Here is a 19,583-nt window from a genome sequence, read left to right as displayed (position 1 = left end):
TGATCCCCATTTTGATAAATCAGTGCTTCAGCAAACTGCAAGGGTACTTGGACTCATAACTTATTATGTATGAAAGGATTTACAGCTGTATCTCACCATCTGAACATTTCACTTACTTTCCCCACCATGAATTATACTTCAATATTTTAATGACAGGCTCCAAAGAAAGAGTAATATTGGATTAGATGCTGTGATTGCCAGTGATTTTTGAATGTATTTTATGTACAGAATTAAAAATACATATAATTTTAAAAATGTATGCTCTTGTAGCCCAAGCAATAGCTAGAAATCTATCAGCTCCAATGTAGAAATGTGTGATTAACTTCAAAGTGTCATTTTGCCTTCTGTATAGGCGTAGATTGCTATAATTATGATTTTTTAATAGAATCATATGGAAAAGCGGCACTGGAGGAGGCTGGTTAGCCCACTGAGTAACTGGTACCTGCTTGGGCCCCAGCTATGCCTGCCTCTTTGTAGGTTACGTGGAACAATCCCTCTTCCGTATCTACACTGGCCCGAAACCCCACCTCTTCCTCCATTACATTGATGACTGTATCAGTGCCGCTTCATGCTCCCAGTAGGAGCTCGAACAGTTCACCCACTTCACCAACACCTTTCACCCCAACCTCAACTTCACCTGGACTATCGCTAACATCTCCCTCACCTTCCTGGACTTCTCTGTCTCCATTTCGGGCAACCTCTTAGAAACCGATATCCATTTCAAGCCCACCAACTCCCACAGCTACCCAGAATACACCACCTCCAACCCACCTTCTTGCAAAAATGCCATCCCCTATTCCCAATTCATTCGCTTCTGCCGCATCTGCTCCCAAGATGAGGCATTTCACTCCCTACATCTCAGATGTCCTTATTTTACAAGGACCACAACATCCCCCCCCTCAGTGGTCGCAAACACCCTCGATTGTGTCTCCCGCATTTTCCACAACTCATCCCTCACACCCCGTCCCCGCAGTAACAACCAAAGTAGAATACCCCTCATCCTCACATACCACCCCCACAACCTCTGTATCCAACGCATTATCCTCCGACACTTCCGCCATCTGCAATCAGACCCCACCACGAATGACTTTTTTCCCTCCCCACCCTTGTCTGCTTGCCAGAGGGGCCACTCCCTCCATGACTCCCTTGTCTGCTCCACACTCCCCTCCAAACCCACCACACCCGGCACCTTTCCCTGCAACCGCTTGAAGCTTGAAATCCAACACTGATGCCATTGGGCTGCAGAGTTCCCAAGCGAAATATGAGATGCTTTTCCTGCAGCTTTCGGGTGGCATCATTGTGGCATTCAACTCCCCCTCCCACTCCATGGAAGACATGTCCATCCTGGGCCTCCTGCAGTGCCACAACGATGCCATCCAAAGGTTGCAGGAACAGCAACTCATATTCCACTTGGGAACCCTGCAGCCCAATGGTATCAATGTGGACTTCACAAGCTTCAAAATCACCCCTCCCCCGACCACATTCCAAAACCAGCCCAGTCCGTACCCGCCTCCCTAACCTTCCTCCCACCACAAGTCCCACCACTCTGCTACCGACCAGCCTGATCCCTCCTCCTTGACCTGTCCGTCCTTCCTGGACTGACCTATCCCCTCCCTAACTTCCCACCTACACTCACCTTTACTGGCTCCAACCCCGCCTCTTTGACCTGTCCGTCTCCCCTCCACCTAAAGGAGAAGAGGGGTGATCCTTTATCCATCTTCTATCTGCCTCCCTCTCTCTCCCTATTTATTTCGGAATCCCCTTCCCCTCCCCCACGTCTGAAGAAGGGTCTAAGCCCGAAACATCAGCTTTCCTGCTCCTCTGATGCTGCTTGGCCTGCTGTGTTCATTCAGCTCTACACATTGTTACCTTAGAGCAGAGGTGGGATGCTCTTCAGAGGGTCACTGTGCACTTGATGGGCTGAATGGCCTGTTTCCACTCTTTAGGGATTCTATGATTCTAAAGGGCTCCTGCAGATATTAGATCAATGAATGCTTCCACTATATCTCTGTTTTCATTGGAATGCACCATTACTGAAGCATTCATGGTCAGGCTTATCAGATCATGCAGCATCGCTTTGCACAATCCTCCCTTTCTTCCATGGGCTACAACAATGAGCACGGTGATTTTTTTTTAAAATACAGGGACTGAACTATGAATGAAATGTGCTGAGCAGGTTTGATTATCTTTGAAATGTCTTTAAAATTTTGTGGATGACAGATTGACAACTTTCTAAAATAGCATAAAAAATGTACACGATTTTCTCCTAAAACTTCCTTAGGGCAGCACAAATTAGTTGGATACACCTCCAAAGTTATCAGTGCCAAGGTAACTTTGGGTGAAAGCAATACAAGCATTTCTGATTCACATATATCCTGTTATTACGCAAGCAACTTAATCCAGATATCTTCTGATGAAGGGTCTAGGCCCAAAACGTCAGCTTTCCTGCTCTTCAGATGCTGCTTGGCCTGCTGTGTTCATCCAGCTCCACACTTTGTTATCTCAGATTCTCCAGCATCTGCAGTTCCTATTATCTCTAATCCAGATATTGACTGTTTCTCTGTTTCTTTTCTCATTCTCATTTCCATTTTTCCATTAGGCTATGAACTTCCGTTCGATCAGTCTATAGTTACATAGTGGCTTGTATTCCCTTCTGTAGAATAGCTGACAAGGAGACTTTCCCACTGTTATCGCCTGCCATCAGGCATATTGAATGGGTTTACAGACTGACAACCAACATTTTTAGGTATATCGAGGGGCTGAATGGTCTACTTCTGCTCCTATTTTTCATATACTTCATGAATGCACCTTCCATAGCCATGTCTATTACTGGGCTGTTACTATACAGAATTTAAATAATTGGTATATTACTAGTTTTTTTAGTTGGTAAATGTCAAAAAAGAGCAAGCCTCCTGGAATGTAAGCTGCCTTCCGAGAAGATGGTGACGGAGTAGGATGTCCAGCGAGAGGTCATCCAGTTCTGCCCCTTTGTTTCCTTCTTTTTCCTTTTTTTCCCCTTTCTTCTTCCTTCTCTTGGCCTCGGGCACCTGGCCTCTGATGTGGGGTCAGCAGATTCGCTAGTGGCCAGAGCAGGGACGCCAGCGACCAATGGCCCAAGGTGGGGAAGCTGGTGACCAGCAGCCCAGTGCGGAGTGTTGTAGCAGCCAGTGGCCAGACCACATGGAGGCTCCCTGCGTTGGTCTGCTGCGCAGAGTCTCTGGAGAGAGATTGTGATGGTTGTCTTTTTAATTTTGATTCTTGCTTCTCAGGCCTACAGTTATACCATGTACAGCAGTAATGTAACTTCTTTTTTCTTCATTTCTCTAATCTGTAACTAAGGTTTGTATCCAGATATCTTTGTACCTAACCATCTTAGGTTGTTATAGGCAACGTATAAATGTTTCACTGTACTTACCTGAGTACTTGTGACAATAAAGTTAATTCAATTCAATTCAATTTGAATGTTTGGAAGGAAATCATCTGAACAATGTCAGAAGAAATGTCTCTCTCCTCCTAATCTAAATAAGTTATTCAGGGCCACGTCAGAAATGATGTAAAGCTGCATTGAACGGTGAACATCCACAATTGAAAGATCATAGTTGACATATCTTACTCTCATCCACATCTTTGTTGTGTAACTTTTTAAAGGCATCTTCATCATTCTCCCAATATTTCTCTGACAAAACTTGGCCTACAACATATTGTAAGTATTGTACATAGAAGTAAAAACATGATCTTCCCCCGTGAGGCTGATGTGAACTCACATGAAATGTAGATTCTTCTAAAAATGTGACAGGTGGAATATTTTCAGAGGAAAGCCATTTTTAATTGCAACTTAACCACAGAATTACTGCATTTTAGTGGTTTTATATAAACACCATGAATTGGTCCTATTTGAGAAAAATCCATGAAGCACTCTGGATACACAGACAATGAACAGATTGTAACTCAATGGCAAGACGCTGCAGCAATGATGACCAAGAAAGCAGCTTAAAACAAGACATGTATATAAACTTTACCCTGAATACTCTTGGAATATATTTGTCAAGCTGTGTAATTTTCATCATTTGGCCAAGACGTCATTTCAGCATATTTACAGTTAAGGGGAAAGGTTAGCTTAACTCCCAGACTGTCATGAAGCATGAAATCATCCATGGAATTGTACACTGCCTTAACCCTTACATCTGGGCCAACCTGCCTTTGAAATGTTACGTAAAGATTTATTTTCTAAATATAATCTGCATTAACCCTTTGAGCACTGAAATGCCGTTTGGCAAATGGAATAACTGAATCTTGAAAACTGTTAATGGCTATAAGGCACATATAATTAAGATAACACAAAGAAGTAAACTGTAAATGTATAAAAAGCACCCTAAGATGCAATATTAACGATATAATTATTTCTTTAGCTTGGTGTTCTGAGAATGTATTGCACAATAAAAGCAAGGCTGAAGCATACATTGAAATGTCTTTTGATGACAAATTAATCTTAATTGCATTTTTGTTCTCTTCCTTTACAATACAGTAGATTCCCTTTTCAAGACAGCTTATGGAAAACCTCCTTCACCTGACAGGGAATCATGGGGATCAAGTGGATCCACTGGTGTTTTGCTCCACCTTATGTCTTTGTTACTTCAACAGAGAAGAAAATCAGGTTGTGTAATAAAGCAGCATTTTGCCTGATCTTTTCAATTTGCAGGTGTGTGGATTAGGTTTTAATTTCTTCAGGATATCTGTACTATCTTAAACCTCTTTAAAATATTTGTTATTAGGATGTGGGTGTTGCTGGCAATGCCAACGTTTATTGCCTGTTGCCAACTGCCTTTGTAAAGGTGGTGGTGTCATCTCCGAATCTCTGCAGTCCCTGTAGTGTAGGTACATTGCTGCTGGAAGGAGATTTCCAGGGCTTTGGATTCAGCCACGGTGAAGAAACAGCGATATATTGCCAACTCAAAGTGGTGTGTGCCTTGGAGGGGAACTTAAATGTGGTGGTGTTCCCATATATCAGCTGCACTGTTATTGCAGAGTTCATGGGTTTGGAAAGTTCTGCCGAAAAAGCCTTGATGAATTGCAGCATATACCTTTTAAAGGTATATACTGCTGCCACTGTCTGCTGGTGGTGGATGGTGTCAATGTTGAATCTGGTGCGTGGAGTGGCAATCAAGCTTGCTGTTCTGTTTTGCATAATATCAAGCTTTTTGAGTATTTTGAAAAGCATTCATCTAGGCACTCCAGCAAATGAAAGACATAATTTGCTGAAACAAAAAGTGGAGTGTTTCTACTTCTGACTTGTTCCTAGAGCCACAGCATTTACATAACTAGTGAAGATCAGTTTCTGACAGTGGTAATCGCAAGATGTTGATGGTGATGGTTCGGGGACGGCAATGCCATCGTAAGAGAGAAATGTGAAATTTATCTGTTGGAGGTGGTCATTGCCTGACACTGGTGTTACACAAATATCACTTGTTGTTTATCAGGCCAGACCCTTATCCAAGTCTTGCTGTACAGGGACTTGGATTGCTTCAGTATCTGAAGAATTCTACATAGCACTGAACATGATAAAATCTGTGGTGACATCTACAAATCAGACGTTACATTGTATGCTGTGAGTTTGACTTGTTTCCCATTTGATGAGGAGTGAACTGAATTGCATGAAGGCTGGCATCTGTGATGCAGGGGACCTCTGGGTCATCCACTTCATACTTCTGGATGAAGATTCTTACTCATGCCTCAACCTTATCTTTTGCACTGATATACTGGTTTCCTCCATCATTTAGGATGTGGATGATATTTGGGACCTTATCCATCATTTAGTCTTTTAATTGTCCATCTCCATTGACAAATCTCCCCATGTCCAAGTATGTGTCCAACCAGCAGAGGGATTTTCCACTGATTCCCATTGACTGTAGTTTTGCAAGGGATTCTTGATATCACACTCAGTCAAATGCAGCTTTTGTGTCAAGGATTGTCACTCTCACCTCGCCTCTGGGATTCAGCTCTGGAGAGAAGGTCGTATTGTAACAGTACTGGAAAGTCCCGGTTAGCAACACTGCTAGTTTTGGAGCACAAGTCTTCATCAATTTTGCTGCATTGTTCTCAGGGGCTATAGCCTTCACAATATCCAGTATCTTCAGCCATTTCTTGATATCATATTGGGTGAATCAAATTAGCTCACATTAGCATGTGTGATTACAGGCAGATGGTAAGATGGATCGTCCACTCTGCACTTCTGCCCGTGGTTTGTTGCAAATGCTTCAGCCTTATCTTTGGCACTGATGAACTTGGTCCCTCCATCACTAAAGATGGGGATGTTGTGGGGCCTCCTCCTCCAGTGGGTTGTTTCATCATCCATCACCATTCACAACTGTTTGTGGCAGGACATCCACAAGGTTAGATCCGATCCGTTGGTTATGGAATCACTCAGCTCTGTTCATTACTAGCCGCTTATGCTGTTTGATATGCAGATAGCCCTGTGGTATAATTTCACCAAGTTGGCACCTAATTTTTAGATATGCATAGTGCTACTCCTGACATCCCTCCTGCACTCCTTTCATTGAATCTTCTCCCTCTTACCTTTCTGTTATTAGTTTTGTTCATCATTGTTTCAAATGTCTCCTTGTCTGGTTTTTCGACACTCATTACTTGTCTTCTGCTTTTCTTCAGTCCCCTCCAGCTTCTATTTTACAGAAACTGTAAACCTCAGTTCAATTCTGAGCTATTCTGTTGCAACCACATACCAGCTAGTGCTTCAGCACACTGCTACTAATGTACTTACATTCCGATATTAAATATTATTATTACTAATATTGACTGAAAGCAGCTAAAATAAACAGCAATACTTTACTTTGGACTATCTCACCTTCTCAAGAGGTCTGTCTAGTCTTAAAGTATTTAGGTGTGTTCAAAGCAAGTAATACAAATAGATAACAAAGTGTAGACCTGGATGGACACTGCAGCCAAGCAGCGTCTTAGGAGCACAAAAGCTGACATTTCCAGTTCTACAGTTTGTTATCTTTGATTCTCCAGCATCTGCAGGTCCCATTATCTCTAATACAAATAGACAGGTATGTTAGCTTAATGTAGAGGCATAGAGTCATACAGCACAGAAACAGACCCTTCGGTCCAATCAGTTCATGCTGACCATAATCCCAAAATAAACTAGTCCCACCTGCCTCCAAACATTTCTTATTCATGTACTTATCCAAATTATTTTTAATCGTTGTAACTGTAATACATTGAGACACTGCAGTATTTAGGTTTTTAGGAAAATAAAAAATAGACAAGAACTCATTTATATTTCAACAAAGTTGGTGATCAATTGGATGTTACTATCTTTGAACCTGGTTACCTGTCAGTCACAAAATATTCTACGTTCTGATCACAGTTGAGATGTAACGTATAATATGCAATTGATGTTTACAGCCAATATGTTGAAGGCTTGAAATTAGGTTAAACAACAGCTATTATTATGGGAACATAAGCAGTGCCATAGCATTAGAATACAAAAGAAAGAAATGATTGAAATTCAGTAAGTAAACAGATTCAGCTGCTAAAAGTTAAGCTATAGCTGCTGAGCGTATGAATTTCAAAATCTGGATATTAGAGATGCCTTGGACAGTGGAGTTGGATATTTAGACTGAGGTCATATAAATGCCTGTTGAAAATCTTTGATATATTGAATATATTGAATGCTGGTCAGTAAAATGTAAGTACCACATAAGTATGATCAATTCTGACTACCTTGCACCGAAGACAATGAGTCAGCTACAGATTCATGTGTAATCCTAATAAATTAAAGACTATTTCCCACAGTTCTATAAAGGAAAATTACTTGCTAAGGGATAGTTCAATTTCACCATTACCTCTTGTCACTTTTGACTCTAACCAGATCTCACAGCAAAAGAAACATGCTTAACGGTGATTCCTTAAACTGCAAATTACAGTAAAGATAGGAAACAAATGTATAATAAAGAGCTAATTTATTTGACCACTCTGTCTTACATAACAAGCTTGAATTTGTTTACCTGTGTTTTGTTGGTTCCAAATCTGCTTTTCGCGTGGGGCTGTGTTGGTTTCTGAGTTGCTTTTTTCTGAAGCTGTGGCCCTCTTCCAAAGAATATATAGTTGACAAAGGCATATTCCAATAATGCCAGGAATACAAACACAAAGCAACCCATCAAGTAAATGTCAATAGCCTTCACATAGGGGATCTTGGGAAGGGTTTCTCTGAGGTGAGTACTGATAGTTGTCATGGTAAGTACAGTTGTGATTCCTATGAAATGTTGGAAAAATAAAAGTCAATAAGAAATTTTGAAGAATATATCTACTTCCATCTATTGCATATTTTTAAAAAAAATCCGACACCTGCACACAAAAACGACAACTTACACTGATATGATACATTTAAAAGGGCAGCTATTAAATAGGGAAGCACGGTGGCTCAGTGGTTAGCACAGCAGCCTCATAGTGCCAGGGATCTGAGTTCAATTCCACCCTCAGGCAACTGTCTGTTGGAGTTTGCACATTCTCCCTGTGTCTGTGTGGGTTTCCTCCAAATGCACCGGTTTCCTCCCACAATCCAAAGATGTGCAGGCCAGGTGGATTGGCTGTGGTAAATTCAGGGATGTGTAGATTTGGTAGGTTATAGGGGGATTGGTCTGGGTGGGATGCTCCAAGGGTTGGTGTGGACTTTTCGGGCTGGAGGCCTGTTTCCACACTGTAGGGATTCTAAGATTCTATGAAAAAGACCAAAACGTTTCGAAATGTGTCAGAAGGAATTGGTGGCCAAAAGCATAATAAAGGAAGTGGACTTGAAAGAGATTCTCAGGAAGTAAGAAGAGGTGCAGAGGCAGACGTCTCAGATGACCAAAGACATAACTGCCAGTGATGGAGTCACGGGATAGAAGTTGCATCAGATCATTGTCAGAGCAACAGAAGGATCAGCGTGGGAGATAACAGGACTGAAAGAGATTACAAGGAGGCTGAGGCCATTTCAGTGATGCCAGGAAGATGGATAAGCTGGACTTGGTTTTGAACTGAATACAAGGGAGCAGAGTTTGGATAATCTCAAGTCTGCAAAGGGTGCTGAATATTTTTTTCTTCAGGACGTGGGTATTACTGTCAAGGCCAGCACTCATTGGCCAGTCCCATTTGCCTTTAAGAAGGTAGCAGTGAGTCACCTTTGCTGTAGTCCATCTGGTGCACATACACACACAGGTCTGCTGAGCATGGAGGTTCAAGATTTTGATTCTATGACAGTGAGAGAATGGCGTGATAGTTCCAAGCCAGCATGGGGGCACCTTGCCAGTGGTAGCATTCACATGTATCTGCTGATCTTGTCCTCCTTGGTGGTAGAAGTCACAGTTCGAAAGGTGCTTCCAAAAGAGCCTTGGAAAGTTGCTGTGGTGCAGGAGAGGCAATGACCTAGGAGTATTATCACTGGACTGTTAATCTAGAGACCCTGGTAATGTGTTGGGAATTCTGTTGAAATCCTGCCTCAGCAGATGGTGGAATTTGAATTCAATAAAAATCTGGAATTAGGAGTCGAATGATGACCATGAATCCATTGTCAATTGTCAGGAAAATCCATTTGGTTCACGATTGTCCCTTATGCAAAGAAACTGCCATCTTTACCTGGCCTGGCCTATTTTTGACTCCAGACCTTACATCAATGTGGTTGATTCTTAACAGTCCTCTGGGCAATTAGGGATGGTCAGTAAATGCTGCCTAGCCAGCAACACATCCATCCAATGAATAAATAAAAAGAAATTTTGTAAATAGAATACAACGATGACACTCTGAACCAGTCATGGAGGGAATTAATGTTTACATTGATGAATGACATAGCAATCTAGTAGGTTTCTTTATCCTGGATGGTGTGGAGCTTCTTGGATGTTGTTGGAGCTGCATTCACCCAAGCTTGTGGAGTATTCGTGCACTGGTAAACAATGGATAGATTTTGGGGAGCTTGGAGATAAGTTACTCACTGCAGTATTTCCAGCTTCTGACCTTCACTTGTAGCTAAATATTTTACATTGTTGGTCTAGTTAAGTCTCTGGTCACATAGTGAAGGATTTAACAATAATATCGTGACTTAATGGCAAGAGAATTTGATTAGATTCTCTCTTGAAGGACAATGCCTGGCACATGTGTGGTCTGAATGCCACCTGGGCAATATTTGGATGCCAGCCTATGCAGCACTGGGTTAGTCAAAACTAGAAAGGACAAAGACAAGACTAATTGAAGGATGGCCACATACAAGCAATGATACAGTTTCTGTGATGAAGATGGTACGGGGTTGAGAGCTGAAGTGGGAATCTTCAGTGCATCACCAAGGTTGCAAAGAGTGTGGTTCAAACTGAGACAAAAAGTCAGAGTTGGGGAAGGGCTAAGATCAATAGCAACACTTTGAAGCACATGCTATGGAATGCTACATCTAGTTATGAGGAAATATGGCGCTCCTAAGATTGGATGGTGGACAATATTTCGAACAAAATGGAGACAATGCCAGGTTGAGAGAGAGATGTAGGGAATAGAGCTGAGTGTCATCAGCATCCATGTGGAAACTGACCCATTCCTTTATGGATCATGTCTGACTTAGTGATTATAGTCTCACATCACTCCAGCAGATTAGTAGAGGAGGTAGTGAAAAGTGCAGCTATTCTGGGATCCTCTGGTAGGTAGCAAGGTATGGCCAGGACTCAGGAGCCACCTTTCTATGTTGTGCATGTGAAACTTCAGTTATCACATTGTCAACATCAACCTGCTCTTCAGACAGGCTCTGATGCTTCAATCAATGTGACACCTCTACTTCCCAAAGCCACCAAAGTTTTACTATTTTATTTCTAATAAGAATATTAAATAAAAGTATGACTAAACACAAGGGCAGAATATAGGGTTTAAAGTCCTCATTTTCCAGATGTCCACATCATTCCTGTTGTCTAGATTCACCTTCTCCCACACCCCTGAGATGAATGTATGACCATCTTGTGACTGATACAACTCGATTCATTAACATTTCATCTGAATCACAGTGTAGGGAGTCACCGTTAAATCACTGCACTGTGATGTATATTTACACACTGGTTATATTGCTTCCAGACTGATAACCCAGAGGGGTCCTCTCCAACAGCTACTTAAAGCACGCCGATGCCTCACTCCCTATTGCAGTCCATTTAAGATTATCCAAAGACTGTAAAACCAGCTTCTAGTATTCTGTACGGCACTCTAATTTACCTTAATATTGCATCCCCATGCTGGCCCTCACTTGGTGATCTCTATCACCATATCCAATGGATATACTTTCGTACGTTATATCTCATTCACAGATCAGGATTGCTGAAGGTTATTTAAATACCTAATGCAACTCTTGCAGCAGAAGCATCATAATTAATCCAGAAGGATACCCATGACAAAATTGTGATTAAAATTGAGGGCATATATGTTTGTAAGATGAAATAGCCAATATTTCTTTTCAGTCGAAAACTCAGTGATAGTCTTGGATAAGAACCTAAAAATGAAACAAATAAATGAATCAAAACAAATGCTTTACAGTGCCTATTATCACACCACACCATTTGCTCTTGTACTATGAAAGTTTTTGTTGACTCAAACCCATCATAGAGTTTCCATTGGTCCTTTGCACCCATACCCCCACCTTTTATTTGCTCATAACATGTTATATTTCTAATATTCCTCAGTTCTGCTGAAAGCTCATTGACATGAAACATTGAGTAGAATTTTCCAGGCATGCCTAGTGCTTTTAGAAGGATGGGCGGGGAAACTTCATTGGGCACAGGCAAAAATTCAGTTTCACAATGGCAGATTAGGCTTTTGCTCGTAAGATCTCAGAACCTCTCAGTCCGATCAAGTTTCATGATCATCATTGTTGAGAACCTGTTCAATATTCACGAGATTGTTATGAATACTAATGAACACCCTAAACCGCTGGAATTATGTTCAGAGGCGGAAACTTGTTTGGCAAAAACAAGAAACACAAGTGTTCACAAACCCAACCAATAGTCAAGGCATGAACCTGGAGCTATCTGCTCTTTGTGGACCATTCAGAAACTAATCATTACATGTATATTTGTCCTGACTTATCTTTTTGGAATCACCTTTTATTTCTAAACTGTGTGTTAGGTTACTTATTCTCAGGTTCAGGAAATAGTAAATTCACACTTTGCTCATTCAAGGGAATCTGAATTAATTGGGTCCTTTTAAAGCATAGGTTCATGTGATCTGGGAGAAAGGTACTCACAAAGGAATGGATCCTTTTTAAAGGAACCATATGACAACCAACTGAGGTGGTGGATGAATAAACAAAGGGAACTAAATCATCCCAGCTTACCTGGGAGCTTAATGGTTTGGGGTATCCATTGAAACCATAACAAATTGAGGAAGTTCATCTGGAATTTGGTCACAGCACTTTCCCTTTGCAAATTATTCTCTTAATTTAGCCTTTTGATAGCATCTCAAATAAAAATAGTGTACCCCATTCAGGAAATGTAAGGTAGCAGTGCAGATCAACTAGACCATTTATACATTGCTGAAGCTAAATAATACCTTTGCACAAATTGATGATAAAGCTGTAATCAATTCATAGCAAAATAACAATCATTCAACAAATCTTTGTGCCTTTTTTCCCCCTGAACTTGTCCACTTGTTGCAGTAAATCAAACCTAATTTTAGAAACATAAATCAGAATTATAAGCAGATATCTCTGTAGAAATGGTATCTTATTTTAAGTGTCAAACTTGGGAAACAATGTCCTGTGTTCAAACAGTGAAAGTTATTTAGGCTACCACTACCCTTAGGCTACCATATTGGAATAGGCATTTGAGATCTCACCTGAAACAGGCACTTAAGTTAAAAATGCAGCTCAGCATTACTTTGGGGCCCCTGAAGTAAACCAGTTCCTCATGTTCTTCATACTGGTCTGAGAAGAAGCCACAAAGAATGGAAGTATATGAAGAAAAGAAATATTTCTGTGAAGTAAGATCAAAGGATGTGTGGCTGTGACCTGATAATGGCACTTCCCCCCCTTGGCTTTCCATCTGCAGCCATTATTTAATGGTTGCCTCCCTTCAATGAGGCAGATTGTTAAGATGATAGGAATAGCTCTGGTTTTTTGTTATTTACACCATTATTACTCTCTTGACCGATGTGAAGATTATTTACACTAGTGCAGTGCAACTCTACCTCTGAAAGAGAGAGCTCAGAAGAGCCAGGAGGAGACATGAGAGGTTGTTGACGGATAGGATCAGGGTAAACCCTAAGGCTTTCTATAGGTATTTAAGGAATAAAAGAATGATGAGATTAGGATTAGGGCCAATCAAGGATAGTAGCAGGAAGTTGTGTGTGGAGTCAGAGGGGATAGGAGAAGCGCTAAATGAATATTTTTCAACAGTATTCACTCTAGAAAACGACAATGTTGTCAAGGAGAATACTGAGATACAGGCTACTAGACTGGGTGGGATTGAGGTTCACAAGGAAGAGGTATTAGAAATCCTACAGAGTGTGAAGATAGATAAGTCCCCTGGGACAGATGGGATTTATCCTAGGATCCTCTGGGAAGCCAGGGAGGAGAGTGCCGAGCCTTTGGCATTGATCTTTACCTCGTCATTGTCTACAGGAATAGTGCCAGATGACTGGAGGATAGCAAATGTGGTTCCCCTGTTCTAGAGGGGGAGTAGAGACAACCCTGGTAATTATAGACCAGTGAGCCTTACCTTAGTTGTTGGTAAAGTGTTGGAAAAGGTTATAAGAGATAGGATTTATAATCATCTAGAAAAGAATAATTTGATTAGGGATAGTCAGCACAGTTTTGTGAAGGGTAGGTTGTGCCTCACAGACCTTATTGAGATCTTTGAGAAGGTGACCAAACAGGTAGATGAGAGTAAACCGGTTGATGTGGTGTATTTGGATTTCAGCAAGGCGTTTGATAATGTTCCCCACAGTAGGCTGTGGTACAAAATGCGGAGGAATGGGATTGTGGGAGATATAGCAGTTTGGATCAGAAATTGCCTTGCTGAAAGAAGTCAGAGGGTGGTGGTTGATGGGAAATGTTCATCCTGGAGACCAATTACTAGTGGTGTACCGCAAGTGTCGGTGTTGGGTCCACTGCTGTTTGTCATTTTTATAAATGACCTGGATGAGGGCGTAGAAGGATGGGTTAGTAAATTTGCAGATGACACTAAGGTCGTTGGAGTTGTGGATAGTGAAGAAGGATGTTGTAGGTTACAGAGAGACATAGATAAGCTGCAGAGTTGGGCTGAGAGGTGGCAAATGGAGTTTAATGCAGACAAGTGTGAGGTGATGCACTTTGGTAGGAGGAGCCGGAATGCAAAGTACTGGGCTAATGGTAAGATTCTTAGTAGTGCAGGTGAGCAGAGAGATCTCAGTGTCCATGTACACAGATCCTTGAAAGTTGCCACCCACGTTGACAGGGTTGTTAAGAAGGCATGCGGTGTTTTAGCTGTTATTAATAGAGGGGTCGAGTTCCGGAACCATGATGTTAAGCTGCAGCTGTACAAAACTCTGGTGCGGCCGCACTTGGAGTTTTGTGTGCAGTTCTGGTCACTGCATTTTAAGAAGGATGTGGAAGCTTGGGAAAGGTGCAGAGGAGATTTACTAGGATGTTGCCTGGTATGGAGGAAAGGTCTTACGAGGAAAGGCTGAGGGACTTGAGGCTGTTTTCATTAGAGAGAAGAAGTTTGAGAGGTGACTTAATTGAGACATATAAGATAATCAGTGGGTTAGATAGGGTGGATAGGGAGAGCCTTTTTCCTAGGATGGTGACGACGAGCATGAGGGGGGCATAGCTTTAAATTGAGGGGTGAAAGATATAGGACAGATGTCAGAGGTGGTTTCTTTACTCAGAGAGCAGTAAGGGAATGGAACACTTTGCCTGCAACGGTAGTTGATTTGCCAACTTTAAGTACATTTAAGTTGTCATTGGACAAGCATATGGACGTACATGGAATAGTGTAGGTTAGATGGGTTTCAGATTGGTATGACAGGTCAGCACAACATCGAGGGCCAAAGGGCCTGTACTGTGCTGTGATGTTCTATGCTCTATATGTTCTATATATTTTGTTAGTGCAGCTTAGGTTTGTTGACATATTCATGTAGATTTTGGATCATTCCTCTTGCAAAAAGCAAAGCATTTAGCATTTACGCAGCTTAAAAGACGAAGACCAACCATTATCTGAAAGAAATGTAACATTTTCCTTCCCTTTCTTTATTCTCTTTCTTTGGAAGGGGGAGAAAGTTTAGTCCTTTCTCAATCAATCAAATTCTTTGTATTACAGAGTCACATACTTTAGTTAATATTTAAAAGGAACAAGAAAATGATACATTGTGCAACTATGTTCAAATCAAATGAACAACATTGAATTATGTTCCAATACATGAACAAAATGTTCCTGAAGATGTTTTGGAGCAGATATTTCTAATATTTACATGGAGACAACAATTACTGGGCATAGAGAGCAGTAGAAGATTAGGTGATGAGGATTGGGCATCCATAACTAAGTCCACCTGATTTTATTTAATGTGCTGAATTCAGATAGCCTTTTAAACTCGAGTACAATCAGAAAAAAATCTACCCCTTCTTAGTTTTTCTTCTTATCTTATTTTTTCCCTACGGTTTTAGCTATGTACGTAGAAGATTAGTTTGTTCATCTAAATGCAGTGAAAACATTGATATTTATTAATTCTTAAAAGTCTACATTTAGAGGGATCTTGTGATGCAGTGGTATATTTCCCACCTCTGGAGTCCAGGAGGCCCAGGTTCAAGTCCCACCTGCCCCAGATGTGTGCCGTATCATATCTGAGTGGATTGCTTAAAATCATTTTTGGGGGTAGGCAATGGCCTAATGATATTAGCACTAGACTATCAAACCAGAGACCTAAGTAATGTTCGGGGGACCTGGGTTTGAATCCCATCATGGTAGATGGTGTGATTTGAATTCATTTATAATCTCAAAATAAGAGTTGAATGATGACGGTAAAACCATTGCTGATTGTCAGGAAGAACCCATCTGGTTCATTAATGTTGTTTCGGGAAGGCAATCTGCCATCCTAAATATCCTCTAGACTCACAGCAATGTGGTTGACCATTAATTGCCTCGGGGCAACCAGGGATGGGCAGTAAATGCTGGTCCAGCCAGCGACATCCACATGCATGAATGAATAAAAGGAAAGCCAGAAGTGAGAGAGTACTGTTTCTCTCATGTTTAAAAGGAATAGAAAGCCCTCATACTCCATTTTATCATAATTGTTTTGAAATAGTATCCACTTTTAGTTGGCAGCTGGTGGAGAACCGTGGATGGGGAAAACCTGAAACCTTCTCATCATTCACTGACTGCTCAAAAGTTTCCAAAGCTAAACTGTTTTGCTCTACACTCACACTAAGCCCGAAAGTTGGGTGCAATTCAGAATATTTTCTAGCACTCTATTTTTAACAAGCTTGAACCCCTGGAGTTCAGCAACATAAATGATTAATACAGCATCTATTCCCCTTGGAATAGCTTACCTGTAGCAAAAACTGCTCTTTTTGAAACCAGCTTGTGTTCGACAATGGAGAACTGCGGCAGTTCAATCTTCTCAACTCCTGTGACTGCATAGCTACCACCTGTCCACTGAAATTCAATGTCATCCGTTGTGTACCCATCTATAAAGGAAAGCCAGAAATCTGTAAGGAATTAAACTCTTTCTGCACAGTCCAAGTGCTTTGATAAATGAAAACCTCACTCTTCAAACACAGCAATGAAATAAAAGCAACTATCAGTACTGCTGTCTGGCTTCACATTTTGAAAGATTAACCATTCCCAATTGCTTTTTGCTATTCGTAGGATCCCAATGCACCTGCCTGCAATCCTTCTATGTAAACTGTGGTAAGTGAAAGCACAAGTGTTCTTTTCAGCATGTTGTCTCTGCAGACCTAGGTTAACCGGCAGAAGGCACTCATCACTTGCAATGGAGTGAAGCAAAATGAAATTATTCCAACATGACCTAAAATAATTTATAGTCCCTTCTGGGAATGCACAAGGTCAAATGCCATATTGTAAGTATTTATGAAAGGATCTTATTGAGCTGTGGCCTAATGAACCTTTGGATTTAATAAAAGGTTTACGAGCCCTAATAACTCATTCTCCTGCAACAAACACTTTGCTGTAATGCTCGCTGCAGTGGATGTGCCATCACAGACCTTCTTTGATGAAATTGACGCATCTCTAACTTTCTTTGAGTGTGATGGAAGTTTATTAACCCAAAACATTATTGGTGCTTTTTTCTCCACAGATTCATCCATACTTGCTGAATATTTCCACTGTTTTCTTTTTCAATTTTCGACTACCATCATTTGCAGTGTTTTGCTTCTTGGGACGAGAGTTGCTGGTGAGACCAGTGTTTGTTGCTTACCCTTAATTGCCCTGGAGAAAGGTTTATGGTGAGCCACCTTCTTGAACCGCAGCGCTCTTTGTGATGCGGATATACCTATTAGGAAATCCCAGTGACAGTGGAAGAATGACAATATAGATCCAAGTCAGGATGGTATAGGTCTTCGATTGAAATGTACTGGTCACGGTATTTCCATGGATCCACTCCCATTATCCTTCTAGTTGACAGAATTTATGGGCTTAGGAAGTATTGCCAAAGGGAGCTTGACAGGTTGCTGCTGTGTATCATGTACATGGCACTCATTGTTTTTGCTGTACATCAGTGGTGGAGGTTGTGAATGTTGAAGATAATGGATGGAGTGCTGATCAAGTCTGCTGCTGTATTTTGGATGGTGTTGCACTTTTTGAGGGTTTCTGGAGCTGCACTTATCCAGGCAACTAAAGAGTATTCAATCACAATTCAAACTTATGCCTTGTGGATGCTTGGTAGACTTTAAGCAGTGGACTACTCTTATGAGTACAGTATATATGTACAGGTCCAGTTCATTTTCTAGACAATGGTAACTCCCAAGTTATACTGGGGGAATTCAACTATAGTAATGCCATTGAATGTCAAGGGGAGATGGCCAATACCTTTCACATATGTGACGGAAATATTACTTCACAATTATTAGCCCAAACAAGTTTGTAGTCAGTGCACATTGCCTGCTGTGTTATCTAGGTATTCTGATTATATGATGGAGGGAAAGTCATTAAAGAAGCAACTGAAGATGTTTGAGTCTAGACACTATGCTGAGGAACTCCTGCACAGATGTCCAGGTACTGAGGTGATTGACCTCCACAACCACAACCACCCTCTTTTGTTCCAGGTACGACTCTAACCCATGGAGAGGTTTACCACTTTCATCAATTTTCTCGGGCTCCCAGATGCAACACTTAGGCAAATGCTGCCTTGATGTTTAAGGCCATTACTCTTATCACATATCTGGAATTCAGCTCTCTGGTGATATTTGAAACAAAGCTATAATGATGTCAGGAGCTGTGGGATCCTTGCAGAACCAAAACTATGCATTGGTGTGCATGTTCTTGCTGAGTTAGTCCACTCTGAAGCACAAGGCTTCACTTTTACTGCCAACATGTTGTTATGGTTTGTAGCATTCCTGTATCTGAAATTTGATATCATGCATAATAAGTGGAAATGGTTGATGGCTGTTATCGGTGATGCTGGTTAGCTTGGGAGGAGAGTGAGGTGGATTCCGGATGATGATGTTTGCTAGTATCTCAGCCTTTACATTGTACAGACATGGTGGGATCTCTCTTATTGAGCACTATTGTTCACAACTTCAGAAATTTCATCTAATCTGCCAGATTTTGATAGTTTAGCTCTGTCTAGAACATGATTCCTCTGCTGTCAGCAGGCAGGAATTCATATGTTGCTGCTTGACCAGGTTGGCAGATTGTGTTTTTGGTCTGGGAGGTGGTGGCCCTGGCATGCTGTCCCATGCATCTGTTTGCACTAAGGATGGTCTCCCAGTTCATTATGAATGATAGAGTGAGGGATACTCCAGGTTGTTGTTGAATACAATTCTGCTCCTGTTGGTTGTCCACAATACCTCATGGATGCCTAGTTTTGAGCTTATAAATCTGCTTTCTACCTAATCCATTTAGCAAGGTGGTAATGCTATACATAGGAATATGTGGATTAGAAGCAGGAGTAGGCATGTCAGCCTGCTCTGCCATTTAACATGATCATGATCATGATCTCACCCTGGTCTCAACTCCACTTTCCTGCCTGCTCCCTTTATCAATCTTTTCATCAGAAACATTTCTATTTTTTCTTGAATCTATTGATTGATTCTGCCTCTACTGCACTCTCAGGCAGTGAGTTCCACAAATTCACAACCCTCTGAGAGAAGTAGTTTCTCCTTATCTGTTTTGAACCTTTCTGCTCTCACTCTGTACCTATAATCTCTTGTTTGAGACTGTACCACAAGGGGGAACATCTGTTCAACATCAACCTTATCAACCCCATTTAGCATTTTATTTATGTCAGTCAGATCCGTCTGCATTATTTTAAACTCCAGTGAGTAGAAGCCCAAGCTATTCAATGGCTCCTCATACAGCCCTTTCATCCTTGGAATCAATCTAGTGTACCTCTGCTGAACTGCCTCCAGTGCCACC

The 19,583-nt window shown here is 41.3% G+C and overlaps 1 protein-coding gene across 1 annotated transcript in view; it reads right to left on the bottom strand.

The window, feature by feature from the left end:
* Window positions 1-19,583, bottom strand: part of LOC125452898 (gamma-aminobutyric acid receptor subunit beta-1-like) — a 274,999-nt gene that overhangs the window by 23,227 nt on the left and 232,189 nt on the right. Inside the window, exons 6-8 of the mRNA XM_048531861.2 lie at window positions 16,538-16,675; window positions 11,357-11,509; window positions 8,025-8,272 (exon numbers count right to left, since the gene is read on the bottom strand). Coding sequence (XP_048387818.2) covers window positions 8,025-8,272; window positions 11,357-11,509; window positions 16,538-16,675 — 539 coding nt within the window. The remainder of the gene's footprint in view (window positions 1-8,024; window positions 8,273-11,356; window positions 11,510-16,537; window positions 16,676-19,583) is intronic.

Source organism: Stegostoma tigrinum, chromosome 1 (genome assembly GCF_030684315.1).
Source record: "Stegostoma tigrinum isolate sSteTig4 chromosome 1, sSteTig4.hap1, whole genome shotgun sequence".
NCBI lineage: Eukaryota > Metazoa > Chordata > Chondrichthyes > Orectolobiformes > Stegostomatidae > Stegostoma > Stegostoma tigrinum.
Note: the sequence above shows the minus strand (reverse complement) of the source record. Positions and strands in the feature narration are given on the sequence as shown.